Here is a 17,164-nt window from a genome sequence, read left to right on the forward strand (position 1 = left end):
GACCTTTTATTTCGAATGTAGTTTTCGTGTTTTTTTTTCTTTTACTTTTACTTTTTCCCTGTTGTTTTTCCTGTTGTAAACTCAAATTTCTTAAACATTACCAATGAATAAATAAAACATTTAAAAACAAACAAACAAACAAACAAATAAACATCGTAAACTTAAAACAAATTATTTAATAAAAAAAAAATTTTTTTTTTTCTTAGAATTTCAATAAAAATTTGACAGTTTTAATAAGTTTTATATAAGTTTGGAAAAATGGGGGGGAAAATATAACGGGGGGGGGAGGAGGAAGAGTGGGAGGGACCGGAAACGAACGATAATTTTATTTCCGTATCATTATTATTATTATTACTAATTCACTTGATAATAATTTTGATTTTTTTTTTTAAAACCTTATTTTAATATTTTTACCTTATTTATTTACTATCTATTCTCTTTTAACTCCCCCCCTTCCCCTCCCCTCTCCCCTCTCGAATTATCAATTTTTCTTATCAGTATCACGTTATCACATTTACGAAAAAGAAAAAAAATTTTTTAATTTTTTTTATCCTTTTTTTGTGGTTATAATTAATAGTTTTTCATCCGTTACATTTAAACTTTTACGCATCACACATTTCGTTGTTGTTGTTTTGTTTCTGTTGTTGTTTGTTTGTTTTCAAATTAATAACTTGTATTATTATTATTATTATTATTTTGTTTGTCTGACTTTTTTCAAAAAATATGTTTTTCGTCGTCATTTTTTTTTTTTTTTGTTAATACGTAATAAAAAAAAAAACATTTAATTAAATATGAGTAGAAAAATAATTGAGAAGATGAAACGTCGTTTGTTTCGTTTGTTTCGTTTGTTTTCCGTCTGTTTAATTTAACGTAAATTTGTCGTAACGATAATAATAATAATAATAATAATAATAATTGAGTAATTTTTTAACTTGTGTTTTTATTTTCGTCAATTTTTAATATTTTTATCAGAGTTATAAAAAAAATTTTTTTTTTTTTTTTGCGAACGGAAAATTTATGAGAAAAAATTTCGACGTCATTTATTATTATTATTATTATTATTATTATTATTATTATTATTATTATTATTATAAAATTAATGAAAATTTTTTACGTCATGCGTGTAATTTTTTGTTTTTGTTGGTAAACTAAAATAAATATAAACAATTAAAATGATTCAAGTCACAAATTTTCGTCGATAAAAAATTTTTAAAACATGAAAGTTTTAGAGGGAAAAAAATTTAAACTTATTTTTTATTTATTTTTTTTTTCCGGGTTAAAAAAGATAAATAAAAAGTTTTTTTTTTTTTTCCTTCCCTTTCAACGTTAGAAAATGATGATGATGATGATGATGATGATTATGAAGATTCAAACTCTTTGGAAAAAAAAAAAACGGCCGAAACTGGTAAAAACGAGAATTGAATTTACAATTTTTTTTTTTTTTTTTTTTTTTTGACTCAGGCAAAATACTAAGAAAACGTGTTTTGAATGGGCAAATATTTTGTCTGGATTAGGCGAAGGCCTTAAAAAAAACTTTTTTTTTTTTTTTTAATGAAAACAATTTTAGAAGCTGATGGCGCCTTTAACTCATTCCCTTTAAATTTTTTTTTTTTTCGTATTCCCTCTCTTTCTCTCCCTTTCTCTCTCTCTCTCTCTGTCTCCCACTCTCTCTTTTTCTTTTTATTTTTTTTTCCTTCGTCAACACGTGACAATACAACGGCTCCTATTAAATCAAAAAACTTTTTCTACTTTTACCTTCTTTCTACTCCCCTCCACCACTCCCCTCTCTCTCTTTTCCCTTCTCTCTCCCTCTCTCTCTTTCTAAACTTTATCCTTTTTTCCCTCATTTTGCAAAAAAGATTAATTTTGTTGTTGGGCAAACTTTTATTATCGCTTTTACGGTCATAAAACTTTCCCTACTTCTTTATACCCCCCCCTCGTCCTTTACCTCCTCCTCCTCCTCCTTCACCACCTCCCTCTTCTCACATTTCAATGTATTTTCCTTCTTTTTTTTTTTCTCTCATTCTATTTTACATCCCTTGTGGTTGACCTCCGGTATTTGAATTGCTCGGGCAATTAAATTCACCAATGATTATTATTATTATTATTATCAACAGTAAAAGAAAAAAAAAAGAAGAAAAGTTTCAAGTATAATTAAACAAACAAACAAACAAACAAACGGGAAAACAAAAACTAAACAATTGAAATTCGAAACTGTAAATTTTTTAATAACAATAATAATAATTATTATTATTTATTTTCTTATCATTTTACTTAACGCGATAATTATTATTATTATTATTATTATTATTATTATTATTATTATTATTATTATTTTGATTGATTCGTGAGTGATTTCTAATAGTTCAATCAATCGGGAGCCATTTTGTTTGATCTTTAAAAAAATTCCATATGCTAAACATAAAAGAGCAAATGATTTGTTTACAGACGAATATGAAGGGTTGTTATTATTATTATTATTATTATTATTATTACGTAAAAGCGATGTGAACATAAATAATTGACGTGTTAATCTTAAATAATAATTAATTTTTTTTAAAATAATATTTTATGTACTTATTTATTAATTTAAAGACGCAGAAAAATAAATAAATAAAGACAAATATTAATTTTTACTTTTTTTTTTTTTTGGGGGGGGTTTCGAGAAATCGAGAAAGTAAAAAAGAAAAAAAAGAAAAAAATAAAATAAAATAAAATTGAATAATATAATATTTGAAAATGGAAAAAGGAGGAGAGAGAGAGAGAGAAAGTAAGTCCGTGAAAGAATCAACAGGTTGTTGTTGATGATGGTGAGAAGGAAGAGGGAGAGAGAGATGGTGGTAAAAAGGGAAGATGGTAAAAAGATGTGGAAGAGAGGGAATAAAATCTTGAGGGAACGATGGAAGGCTATGATTTCGCATTGTTTTCCTTCCCCAAGTTTTTTTTTTATGTATCACGCAAGACGTTTTCAACCCTTATTTCTCTTACATAATTTTTTTTTTTTATCCCTTATAAAAAATTTTTTTTTTTTTTGAGTTATTTCACCTGATAATCATTTTCTTTTTTTTTTTTTCTGACGACCATTTTTATTTTATTACCATCCCCATCATTTACGAACGAATTTAATTTTTCCCACAGTGCCACCAAACATTGACGATTCTTTAAGTAGTTCTGACGTCATCGTAAGAGAAGGTGCAAATGTTACTTTAACATGTCACGCATCCGGTTCTCCAATTCCAAACGTTAAATGGAAAAGAGATGATGGATCGAAAATAAATATAAATAAATCACTTTCAGGTTAATAAAATTTTCTTTTTTTTGCTTTTCTTTAAACTTTAAAGAAAATAAAAAAAAACGATTTTTTTTAAATTTTTAGTAAACGAATGGGAAGGTGGAATACTAGAACTTAGTCGTATTAGTCGACTAGATATGGGGGCTTATTTATGTATTGCATCAAATGGTGTACCACCAACCGTTAGCAAAAGGATTAAAGTTAGCGTCGATTGTGAGTAACAATTAATTTTTAGTTTCCTCCCCTAACTAACTATTTATAATAACTAAAATAAAAAATAAATTTTTTTTTTTTTGAAAGAAAAAAACGATTTTTCCCATTCAAAATGACGCCATATTTGAAGAAAAACGTTTAATAAGGTGGAAAATAATTTTTATCATTTCTTTCTTTCTATCTTTTTGCGCGAGGGTTAATATTAAAATTTTTTTTTTATTTAACGAAAGAAAATATTATTTTCGATTGAAATAAAAATAAAAAGGGGAGGAAAATTTTTTTTTGTGAAAGAAAAGCGAGAATTATTAAATTGCCCGTTATTTTTATCCTCCAACCCATGTTTTTGATTTTAATTAACAATTTAATCAATTGTTTTGGTTTTTTTTAAAAAAAAAAAAAAAAGTTTATTAACGTTACGGTTACGTTTTACGAATTTTAATTTTATTTATAGAAAATTCATCAAGTCAAATAAAATAAATAAATTTGTTTTTTAATTAATTCGATAGTTCCACCCATGTTATGGATACCACATCAATTGGTTGGAGCACCGCAAGGTTATAGCGTTTCACTCGAATGTTATACAGAAGCTCATCCATCATCTTTAAATTATTGGACAAGAGAAGATGGACACATGATACACGAAAGTAAAAAATACAGAGCTGAAAACACTGTCGGTGTTCCATCGTATAAAACTCACATGAAATTAACCATTTCTAACGTTCAGGATAAAGATTATGGAACGTATAAATGCGTGGCAAAAAATCCGAGAGGAGAAACGGATGGAACTATACGTTTATACAGTAAGTTTTACATTATAACTATCATTATTATTATTAATATAAGAAAATAATTAATTTTTCGAATCGTCATCGTTGTCGTCATCACTTTAAATTTTTTTTTAAAAAACGTTAAAAAAAGTTTACTCTCTTAATAATTAAAAAGAAGAAGAAAAACGTTAACAATAAGGTAATGAGTCTCTAAATTTATTTGAAAAGTCAATTTTAATTTACAAAAGAAGGTTGAAGTAGGGGGAAAAGGGAAAAAAAGTGAAGGGAAGAAAAAGGGGAGAAAAAAATGGAGGAAAAACTACCCCCCCGAAAAAAAAAAACGAATTCAGATAAGTTTAGGTTTTGGGTTGTGGTGGAGTTTTTAGTCACAATGAAATTTAATTGGAGTTCATTTGAAAAACTTTTTTTTTTTTTTTTCGAGGGAACTGATGGAATAAAATGGGGAGGTTGGGAAAATGAAAAAACTCGACGAAAATTGCTAATTTTTGTACAGTAACAAAAAAAAGTTTAAATTTAACAAGCTATTCATGTAATTTTTAACCGCCATTTTGCAATAAAAAAAAAAACAAATTTTCTTTCTTTTTTTTTCTGTTTTTTTTATTTTTTATTTATTTTTTCTCTCAAAAGTGTTTTTCCTCAAAAAAAAAAATCTTTTTATTGGCTTTTTTGTCCCCCCCCTTCTCCCCCTCCCCCCCTTTTTTTTTATAATTTTTCTTTGAGAGTTTTAAACTTGCCATGAAATTTACAAAATAATAATAATGAACTGTTTGTTTGGCACCTCGTTAGCAGAAGTAACCCACTCGTTTTTTTTTTTTTTTCTTTCTTACAATCGTTTTATCATCATTATGTTTATTTAATTGAATTCGTTTTTTTTCTTTCCTTTTTCATTTTTGATAATGATAAAAAATTTTTACTTATATCCTCCTCCCTCCCCCGCCCTCCTCAGAAAAACCTACGGAAATGATAAATAATTAACCCAACCGTAAAATTTTAATAATTGGGAGAGAGAAAAAATCTTTTTTAACTGATGATTAAATTAACCAAACGAGAAAATTATTAAAAGGAACCAAAGTAATACAATCATCGAGTATATTTTTCACAAAGCAGAAGAAAAAGCAGAAGATGAAGAATTTTCAAATGAATGACCAATAATAGAAAAGTAAATGAAATGAAAATTTCAACATTTTGACCACGAAAATTATCCCAAAACATTATTATTATTAACATTTCGTTTTTATCACACGCAAAGTGTAATGATTAACCAAACAAACAAACAAACAAACAAACGAAAAAAATGTTAAGTAAAGAGGAATAAGATAACTTGAAAGTAACAAAAATTCTTTTTGCCAACAAATGTCTACAGATGTTGTCATCTTTTCTTTCCATGTCTGTCCACTAATGAATAATGGAAAACACACCACAACTTTCTAATCTTCCGACCCTCGTCAGTCTAACTTTGACCGAAATCATCCCCTAAAATATCATCCCTCCCTTTTTTTTTTTTTCGTTTGTTTTCCTCCTTCTTTTTTTTCCTATTTTTCTTTCCTTTCCCTTTTTTTTCTTTTCTATTTGAAGAATAAAAAAAAAAAAAAAAGTTTTCTCGTTCTTTAGGAGGAAAATAAAAAGAAATGTTAACACCATTATTGGAAATGTAATTTACAAAATACAAAATATGTCAGCCATATAAAAAAAAAAAAAAAAAAAAACTAATTTTTGTCTTTCGTAAGTCGAAATTAAAGAAAAAAAAAAGAGAAAGTGAAAGAGAGAGAGAGAGAAAGATAAAAGCAGAAGAAAAAGAAAAAGGAAAATTTTTTTTTATTGATATTTATTTACTTATTGACATTTTAACAAATATTAACAACAATAACAAAAAAAAATTTTAATTTTTTGTGACGTAAATAAAACGTGATAAACATGGCGATAAAAAATTAATTTTTGATTGATTGATTGACTGATTGATTGATTGATTGATGGTCAAAAGTAAAAGTAAAAAAGATGAAAAAATATACAAAAGAAATTTTTTTTTTTTTTTTTTTTTACAAAAGGTTAAATTTAATATTTAATTAATAAAAATTTGTTAGAAAAAATACGAGGGTGAGGGTAGTAATAATAATAATAATAATAATTTAGCTTTAAGAAAAAAAAAATTAGTAGAGGAGTGGGAAGAGAGGGGAGGAAAGGGGAGGAAAGGGGAGGAAAGGGAAGGAAAGGGGAGGAAAGGGAAAAAAATTTTTTTATAAAAAAAAAGAAGCAAAGGAAGTGCAAACCTTTTATTATTGAATCGATCAAACTTTTTTTTTTCTCTCTCTCTCTCTCTCTCTTTTCAATTTGTGCCATTTCCTTTCGGCTAAAATTCTTTTTTTTTCCTTTTTTTTCCTTTTTTTCCTTCCCTTTTTTACAATTTAGAACAAAGAAGAAGAAGAAGAAAAAAAAAAAAAAATTGTTTCGAGTTTTCCTTTTTTTTCAATCAACCACCAACCAACCAACCAACCAACCAATCACCTCCTCATCCTCCTCTTCCATTTATTTGATTCATTTTTTATTTTAATTGTTCTTTTATTACACCCTTCCTCCGTCTTTTTTTTCATAACCCCTTCCCTCCTCTCCCATCTCTCCCGCTTTCCCCCCACAAAACTCCTTTTAATTAGTTCGCCTTTTTTTTTTTTTTTGAACTCTTCGAACAAATATTTCATAACCACGACCAACCACTCGATAACGTTTAATTTAATAATAATAATAATAAATTTAGAGAAAAAAAAAAAAAGTTTTTTTTAACGTTAAACCAATAATAATAATAATAATAATAATAATAATAAATGAAACGAATTTTTAAAATCACGAACAAATAATAAAATTTATGTATTTATGTATGTACACGAACGACGATTCGAATAATTAATTAATTATTATTATTTATATGACTTCTGCTTTTTTTTTTTTTTTGTTTTGGTGGCTATTAAAAATAATCACACGAATATTAATTAATATTCACTATCTTAAATTATTTGTATTATTATTATTATTATTACTTTTCCTCACGTTTTTGTTTTTTGTTTTTTTTCTTCTTGTCTGTTTTTTTTTTTTTTTTTTTAATTATTCTAAGCTTCTGCACCGCCATCAACAACACCAGGGCCACAAACCACAGAATCATCATTGGAAAAACATTTGGGTAAGTTTCTCTCTCTTTCTTTTTGTTTTTGTTTGTGTTTGTTACCGTTTTTACAAGTTAAAAAAAAAATGTTATGAAAAAAAAATTTAAATAATATTCATTAAAAAAAAATTTCATAGAAAACATTTTCAATTTTTTTTAATTATTATTATTTTTTTTTTTTTTGGAAAAACGAAAAAGAAAATTTTACGGAAAAAAAAATGTTTAGCTTATCACAAAAATTCAAATATTTGTTTTTTCGTTTTTCCATAAAAAAAGCAAGCAAGCAAGCTTAAAATATTTAGATTTTTTTTTTTTATTTTTTTGTTCCTGTTTTTCTTTAACTTTTTCAAAAATTTTCCCCTTTTTCTTCTTTTCCTTTCTCTTTTTTTTTTCATTGGTATTGACTTTAAGATTTGCAAGTCAATGGACAAAAGAAAAACGAAATTGATTTTATAATGTTAGATTTTTAACGAAAAGTAAAAAAAGGAAAAAAAAAAAAAACTCTATCTATTCAAAATCGGAAAATGGTTTCTCCGGGTTTTCAATACAACTGGAATTAAAGTTTTTTGATTAAAAAAATTCTTCTTTTTTTTACTAAGAAAGGTAAAGCGTAGGAAAAAAAAGAAATGATTGGAGAGGGGAAAAAAAGAGAAAGAAAGAAAGCGAGAGAGAGAGGGAGAGAAAGAGAGAGGGAGGGAGGTAAAGTTAAAAAAAAATATATATATATAAAATGAAAAGGCAAAAAAAAAAGGAAAAACTTTTTTCTTTCTTAAAAATTTCAAGTTTTCGGCCGCCATTTAATTGTACCTCCCCTCCCCTCTCCACTCCACCCCATCCCACGGCCCCCCAACAAAAAAAAATTACTTTTCGGTACTATTATTATTATTATTTTTAACTTATTAATTTTTATAAATACAATATATACGCACACGCACGTGTTTTTATAATTATTTATTATTTATTTATATTATTTATTTATTTATTTATTTAAATAACTTGGTTATGTTTTGTTATTATAAAAAATTCTTTTACAGACACAACGATGGATGAAAAAGGAGATGCTAACAATTCCTTATATGGAAGTTTTATTCCGTCATCAGAAAAAGGTACGTTTATTATTATTTTTTTTTTTTTTTAATCACATTATTATTATTATTATTTTCGTCACTTTTTTTTTTTTTTTTTTTTACCAACCACACAAAATTAAAAATTATTCACGTAGAATTACTCTTAATAATAAATAATTTATTCGAGTCTCGTTATTATTATTATTATTCTTTTTTATATAAAAAAAAAAAAAAAAAAACAAGAACAAGGAAATAAATAAAACAAAAAAAATGTTGTAAACTTTTTCTTTTTTTTTCTCTCCCTTTTATTTTCCTAAATTGTTTTCAAAAGTTAAGCAAAAACTTTTACTTAAAAGGTTTTCGTACAATAAAAAATATTTAATCTCATTAAAAAAAAAAAAGATTTTCGATATGTCGCCATCTTCGATTTGGAATTAAAAAAAAAAAATAAGTAAGGTTCATCACGTTTAAAATTAAATTTAATAAAAAAAACAGACGACGACGTAAACAAAACGTTTATTATTATTATTATTATTTGAAGCTTATAACGATCATCACGTGATTAATGTTTTAAGTTTTGTACAATAAGTTTGTTAAATTTTTATAAATAATTATTATAATTAAGTCTTAAATAGTTAAAGAAGAAATTTTGACATTTGACCTCTGACACCAAAAAAAATTTTCTTTTATTTTTTTTGCAATTTTGTTAATTTTGACGCCATTTTTTTGTTTAATATATTATGACGTAACGTTAAATCATTCAGTGAATAATTCACATTAAATGAAATAAATTCATGAATGATTATAAATAAATTAATTAATTATTATCGGTAAAGTTTTTTCAAATAATAATAATAATAATAAAGAAATCGATACGATTGATTTTTCTTTAATATATTTAATATTATTTATTTATTTATTAATTTTTTTTTTGTTTGTTTGTTTGTTTTAGGCTCAAAATATTTATCTCCTAAGCTAAACGAAATCGGTAAATCTGAACAAAAGTCGACAGACGGATCGGGAAAAGGTTTAAATGAAGAATGGCCTCAGGGGGACACAAATGCTTGTAAGTAGTAGTAGTAGCCTTATTATTATTATTATTTTTAACAACAAAGGAAAATCTTTGACACTATGGCATTTATGTAAACGGAGAAGGGTGGGTGGGGGGGAAATAAATATAAATTTAGAAAAGAAAATGAGAGAAATATAAAAAAAAATTTTTTCTACTTTTTTTTTTTGTTTTATATTTAGAAAATAAGGTATAAACTTTGATGAAAAAAGAAAAAGAAAGTTATTTATATTGCTTTTGATACTTTCACTTACGCCCCTTTCTTTTTTTTTTTTTTTTGCTTTTTTTTTTTTTGTTTCCTAAACTTGATTAAAACATTTTTCGTTTTTATTTCTGGTCACGTAAAAAGTAAATTCAGGGAAAAAAAAAAGAAAAAAAAAAAGAAAATTTTTAACCTTTTTTTTTTGCTTTTCTTTTATTTATTTATTTATTTAATTCTCATATTGTTTTCTTATTTTTAATGTAAACTATTTTGTTTTATAAATAAAATAATAATAATAATAATAATAATTTAAATTTTTTTATTTTTTCCAGCAGCAGCAGCTTGCGGTATTAGATTTATTCCAGTCAATCAATTTTTTTATTTTATTTTATTATTATTATTATTAATAAATAAAATTATCATTTGTAAAATTACAAGATAAAAAAATTATTCTTTTTTTTTTTCTCTTTCGTTGTTGTAAAAAAAAAAAAAAAGTGCCAAGTTTACAAAAAAAAAAAAAAAATTTTAAACCGGAAATAATAAAAAGTGCAACAAAAAGAAAAACGCGATTCATTTGTCAATTTTCTGACATTTAATTCTTTAAATGCCGAAAAACGAATGGAAAAGAAAAATTAATGAAGAAAATATAATAATGACGTGGAATTAGAAAATTTGACGGGTGAAAGTGTTTTAATAATATTCGTGTGAATATTTTTTTTTTTTCATATATATATACATAAGTTATTTTGTGTGCTTTTTGTTTTTAAATTTTATTTATTTATTTCTTATTAACAATCGACAGTTATCGTTCGCATTAAATTATTAATAATAATAATAATTAATTACTACTGATAATCGATTAAATTATTATTATTCGAATTAATAAATAAATAAAATAAATAAAATTATTCGTTATCTACACACACACACACACAAATAAATAAGTTAATAGAATTTATTAAAAAAAATTTTCGTCAACTGTCAATCAATCGATTTGAATTATTTAAAAAAAATAAAACCGATTATTAATCACGTGATACATATATGTACATACAATTCAAGTATGTATTTAATTATATAAATTAGTGTACATAAACAAAAAAATTGAATAAAAGACTGAAAAGTTATCGAAAATAAAAATTAATTAATTAAAAAATAAATAAAAAAAAAAAAAATTACGGCCATTGTTAAATATTAATAATAATAATAATAATTTTTATTTTTTTTTCTCTTATTAAAAATTCAAAAAAAAATATTATTATTATTAATTTTATTAATTTATATCATTATCATTATTATGAATAAATAAGAAGAGTACATTATGGATCTTATTGAATTTTTTCAATAGTTTAAAAAATAAAAATTATTATTATTATTATTATTATTACCGACTTATTATTTATTAATTTTTTTTTTGAATTGTTATCGAATATAAATAAAAGTGTTTAATAATAATAATAATAATAATATTATCATTAATAATTTGTTTTATTACTTTAATAAGTAATTAAATATAAATTTTAATTTTAATTTAGTTGTAAAAAAAAAAAAATTGTATGACCTCATGCGGTCTATATATATATCTCTCTCTCTCTCTCTTTCTTTCTTTCTCTGTCTCTCTCTCTCAAAAAAAAAATATTTGGTAAATTTAATTGTTTATCGCATTGCATATAATTCTATTTATTCAAATAATTAAATAAATAAATAAACAGGGTGATTTGAAAGTAAAATAATTAAATTAATAAATTATTATTATTATTATTATCATCATCATCATCATTTTTTTTCTCCTTTTTCTTTTTTTTTAAATTTCTCCTTATCCTTTTCAACCTTATTTAAAAATTTAAACACGTGTGCGTGGGATGTGTGGGGTGGGGGGATCGCGCGTGATTATTATTATCATTATTAATAAAATAAAAAATTTTTTTTCGTTTTCCCGCCTCCTCCACCTCCTCCTCCTCTCCCCCCTTCACAATTTTTAAATATGAATATTAAATAAAAATTCAATTGAATAAGGAAGGAAGGAAGGAAGGATGAAAGGATGGATGGATGAATGGATGGATGAAGAGGAAACTAAAAAAAATTATGAAAATTTTTTTAAAGTCTTGGCAATGTAGTTAACGGAATTACTTCCGGTGGAAATGATGCTGCGTGACAAGATGATACCTTTTCTTATATACAAAAAACATTCCATTTGCGCTATTTTTTAATCCCGTGAATTTATTAATTAACGAAAAAAATAATAATAATAACTAATTAAAAACTATTTGCTCACGTTAAAAGAGAATTTAAATAATTAATATTTAATAAATAATCATTATTATTAACATTTAAATAATTAATAAATAAATTATTTTCTTTTTCTTCTATTAAAAAAAAAAAAGGAGACATTCAAAAGGGGAGGTATTTTCATATACGTTAAATTTAAAACTTTTTTAAAAAGAAAAATAATAATAATAATGGAAATTTATAGTTTAAAAAGAAAAAAAATTTTTTTTATAAGGGGTGTTGAATTAATTGTTTAAAGTTCAAACATAAAAAAAAAAATCCGTTTAAAACTATTATAAATAAATAGTATAAAAGTGCTCAAGATATTTGCAGCCGAAAAGACTTAAAAGGTTATCTTTTCAAACCATCCTCGTAGTACGTGACGAGCCATACCGTTGCTAAAAGGGAGGAGAAACATGGATAAAATGGGAGTTAAAACTCAAACTATGCCAACAGATAATCTAATAATCGAGGATAGATTTTCTCTTTTCTTCATCTTTTTACAAGTTATTTGCCTTTTCAAGATAACAAAAAAAAAAAAAAAAAATCAGTTCTTTTTCATTTTTATTAGATTTCCTAATAAAAAGTTGTAAAATACACTGAAATATTTTTTATACTTTAAATTGTTAACAAGAAAAAAAAAAAATTTTCCCTTCCTTCTTTTTCTTTTTTCTTTTCTTTTGTTTAAAAAATTCAATTTATTATTGAATGTCATAGAATCTTTTAAAACGTGTCAAAAATCAAAAATCACATTGGAATGGTGAAAAATATATACCAAACCTAACATTTTGTATAGAATAATGTCTTTGTCATTGTCATCATTAAAATAAATAATTTTTTTTTTATTATTAACTTAAATTAAAGTATTTAAATGTCTGCTTTTTAATTGATAACCGCTATTGATAAATAATACTATAAAAAATTGTCTTTCTTTTTATCCAGTAACTTTTTACACATGTATTATCTTGAGTATTGATATTCATATGTCATTAAACTACAAATAACAACCTCATGCATGTAATTTTTTTAATTTGTTTTTATTTAGTGAATGTGATAAAACTTTATAGAATACTTTAACTGTTTCTGTCTTAAAAAATAACAATTTTAAAAAGAGACCAGTGGTCATATATGACACTTTAATCATGTAGATTTTGATTTCGATTATAACTAATATTAATTATTGTTAACTCAATTTTTTAGTTGCTTAGATTCAAATTTTGAATTTGTTTCAAAATACCTCTACACATATCATTTGAATTAATTTAATAAATGATTACAATAATATATATATATATATGGAATTTTTTTCACTTACATGAAGCAGGTTTTGTAGATGAATAAAAAACAATCATAATGTAAAAAATCTACTAAAGTAATTCAATGCACTTTAAAAAAACACAAATTAAAACTCACTCACAATCAACACAATCATTATTTTCACTTAAAAAATAAAATGAATACTTCAAACTAATTAAAAAAAAAAAAAACTGTGTAAACGATTATGATGTAAATAAAAAAATGGCGGTTAAAACGTGGAAGTAAATGGCGTTATGGCGCGTCAATGCTTCCAACGATCTGAAAAAAAAAAAAAAAAAAAAATTTCATTAAATAAAACTTTTTTAAAAATATAAATATTTTAGGTTAAAAATGCATTGAAGTTTATTTTTATTTAAAAATAAATATTTTCTGTAATTACAATATATATTTTATTATTTATAATATTTATATTATTAATTTGTCGCCAATAATCTTTAAATCTAAATTGGTTTCATATGAGTTTTGAAAAATAAAAACGTTGAAAGTTTTCGATATTTTTTTTGGATCAAGATAAATTTTTTTATAATTTTGTCAATAAAAACGCAAATGTTTGTAAAATTTAAAAAATACAAACTTGAAATTTGATTTTTCACTCCAAAATCACTTAATTAAAATGTAATTTTTAATACAATAACTTTTACAGTAAACTAAAAGAAAAAAATGTCGTGGCACTAGATTAATACCAAAATGTAAACCTTACAATATTAAAAATGTCAACATCGGATTTTTATAGATGCTGTGTAATTGGTAATTATTTACAACTTATTAAAAAATTATTCGAAATTTTGTTATTTGACATAAATAAATAAATAAAATTCACATTAATTTATCGTTTTTAGAAAAAGATATTAATAACGAAACCCTTTTGGTATGGGCTTTTCCTTCTGTCACTCCTGAGCAAAAGAAATTCATTTTAAGAAAATACAGTAGTAATTATTTTCAAGAACCTTCGTTTGCATTCACAAGGTATCACAATGAATGGTGTTACATAATCAAAACACAAATTTTTACGACTGATAATTTACCACAAGTACGTTATTTTCATTTAAATATGATCTTTTTTTTAACTGCCTGTATTTTAATGAAAAACATTTGGCCAAGGTAAAACAATATGCTTTGACATTATGGACAAAAGATTACAATCCGAAAAAGTATGAAACCTTATGTAAAATATTATGCAGCAAATATTGCAAATCGGGAAATCCTGCAGAATTGTTGCAATTGTATTTATCAGTTATGACAAAAGGTGTTTGTCCGACTGAGAAAAATGGAATGTTTGTGATTTCAAATTACGATTCCATGAAAATCGATTGTCAAGGTGCAGTTAAAGGTAATGACAAAGCCTACACAAATAATCATTAATTTCATCATGTAAATTAAATTCTTAAAATTTTTCAGAGCTCATTAAACTTTTCGGCTTGGAAATAATATTAATATATAATTCACTGCTGTTAAATAAAAGAATGATAATTTATCATCACAGTCTTGAGAGTTTATTAAAATACATTCAAGCTGTTCCACAACTCATGATTCATAGAAATTTCAACGAAACCACATTTCCATGGCTCGATTTACAAAATGATGAATTGAACGAATTGAAAGTATGTATATGCAGGTTATCTCTAACATTCAAGTTACTTTTTTTAAATTGTTTTCATCATAATAAAATATCTAAAGTGTTATGAAGGATTCATAGCAGGATGCCCAGATAAGAGTATTGAAGCTCTAAAAGAAGTTTATGATATATTTGTTAACATACCTGCGAGAGAAGTAACAGTATCGCCTCATTCGAAAGATTATTTTGTAATGACAAAAGTTCATAAAGACATAGCATTGTTCATGGTACAATTATCTGAAAATTCAAACATGGAAGAAAATGAAATAATTGAAAAAATAGCTAAAAAAACTGAAGAATTAAGGTCACAATTCAGGTACCATAAATTATTTAATAATCAGTTTTAATAATCTCCTTGTAATATTCTTTTAATCCATTTTAAATAAATAATTGATTTCCCAGGGAAAAAAAAAAAAATGTTTTTCCATATAAAATAATTGAAAAGGAAACTTTTTTTTCTTTTTTTCCAGCATGTTTACTTCAGAATCAAATTTGGAAAATAAGAAAACATTTTCCATTGAATCACTAAAACAAAAAAATTTACCTCCAGCATTAGAAAACTTTTTATTTAATTTAGCAGTTGCTGAAAAAATTATTACTGTATAAATAATTTTTTATTAATTAATTATTAAAAAGTAAAATTTTGTAAATTATACATTACCTAAACTTTAATCATTTCATATATATTTTTCTTCTGCTTATCATTATGTTATTTTCCTTTTACTTTATAATATGTATATATATATAATTATCATTAATCCATAATTTCATTTTAATGACGTCATCATTTTTTTTTTACACAATTTTATTCACCTATAAAAAATTCTTACAATATTATTATTATTATTATTTTTTATAAAAAATTTAAAACCATAATCACGGATTAAAATAAATTTAATTTTTTTTTGTATGATAAATTATATTTTAAATTTATTGAAAGCCGCATATGAAAATATAATAATGATAATTATAAACATAAAAAAAAAAATCATTTCATATGTGATCCTTCTAATTAATTAATTAATTAATTAAAATTATTTATTTTTTATATTATTACTGAAATGTTCTTTTTTTTTAAACTAAAAAAAATTAAACGACGTATTTTTAAATGATAATAATAATAAAATGCTAAAAAAAAAAAAAAAAAAAATAAGAAAAAAAAAAAACTTAAAAAAATTTTTTATACTTCCTCCTTAAACTCGGCTTAACAACAAAAGTACAGAAAAATAAATTCTATATTATATAATACGATAGTGAGGGGACGAGGGGGAGGGGGGAGGAGTAGGAGGAGACCTGAAAATTTGCATTACAAATTTCCTTATATTGCACATTTCATAATCATATAAAGAGTAATGCACAAATATTCCATTTCCTTTTTTTTTTTTTTTCTAAATTATTATTATTATCGATAAATTTTTTTTTTTTTTTTTACGAAAATACGCACTTTTAAAAATAAAATAATAATAATAATAATAATAATAATAATAATAATAATAATAATAATAATAATAATAATAATAATAAGTTTAATTGTTTCCTAAATTTTTTTTTTTTTAATATCATTCTCATTCAATTGTGCTTTATACAATAAATATACAATCATTATTATTATTTTTATACTAATTTAATATATTTTTTTTTTCATTTTTTTTCTTTCCTTTCTTTTTAAAAAAAAAAAAAAAAAAAAATTTTTTTGATCACATTACATTAAATATGAAAATTATTATTATTATTAAACTAAATAATTAACCAACCATTTTATCGAGCGATACCCCAGGACAGACTCACTGTTTTTTATTATTATTATTATTATTATTACTATTATATTTTTTTTTTTTTTCACTTATTTCATAATACTAAATAATCATTTACTCTAAATTATTTTCTATTTACAATTCTCAAGCTAATTATGAGCTATATAATAATATATATTTTTTTTTTGTTTTGGAAGAAATATATAATATATAATATATATATTATAATTTTACGAATTTGTTTTTGTTTGTCTTTTTCCTTTTTTTTTTTTTTTTTTTTTCAGAATTTGACTTTATCCATCTTTTTTTTTAAAATCAAAATTAAACATTAATTAATAAAAATAATAATTAATAATATAAAGATAATATATATGGAAATACGATGTGCGTATATCAATCAACAATCGAATTTTTTTTTTTTTTAATAT

General features: G+C 23.4%; 2 protein-coding genes across 2 annotated transcripts in view; both read left to right on the plus strand.

Moving 5' to 3' along the window:
- Positions 1 to 4,789, plus strand: part of Phum_PHUM217590 (lachesin precursor, putative) — a gene marked incomplete at both ends in the record, with an annotated part of 8,649 nt that extends 3,860 nt beyond the window's left edge. Inside the window, 4 exons of the mRNA XM_002425696.1 lie at positions 3,139 to 3,297; positions 3,377 to 3,505; positions 4,012 to 4,305; positions 4,623 to 4,789. Of these exons, the coding sequence (XP_002425741.1) occupies positions 3,139 to 3,297; positions 3,377 to 3,505; positions 4,012 to 4,305; positions 4,623 to 4,789 (749 nt within the window). The remainder of the gene's footprint in view (positions 1 to 3,138; positions 3,298 to 3,376; positions 3,506 to 4,011; positions 4,306 to 4,622) is intronic.
- A 9,288-nt stretch (positions 4,790 to 14,077) lies between these two features.
- On the plus strand, positions 14,078 to 15,511 carry Phum_PHUM217700 (protein FAM45A, putative; the record flags this gene model as incomplete). The annotated part of the gene is made up of 6 exons (XM_002425697.1): positions 14,078 to 14,114; positions 14,207 to 14,397; positions 14,469 to 14,697; positions 14,766 to 14,968; positions 15,045 to 15,298; positions 15,385 to 15,511. 6 exons carry the CDS (start codon positions 14,078 to 14,080, stop codon positions 15,509 to 15,511), a joined length of 1,041 nt encoding a protein of 346 aa, XP_002425742.1.
- Between the last annotated feature and the right edge of the window lie 1,653 nt (positions 15,512 to 17,164).

The sequence above is a fragment of the Pediculus humanus genome, genomic scaffold (assembly GCF_000006295.1).
Source record: "Pediculus humanus corporis 1103172107564 genomic scaffold, whole genome shotgun sequence".
NCBI lineage: Eukaryota > Metazoa > Arthropoda > Insecta > Psocodea > Pediculidae > Pediculus > Pediculus humanus.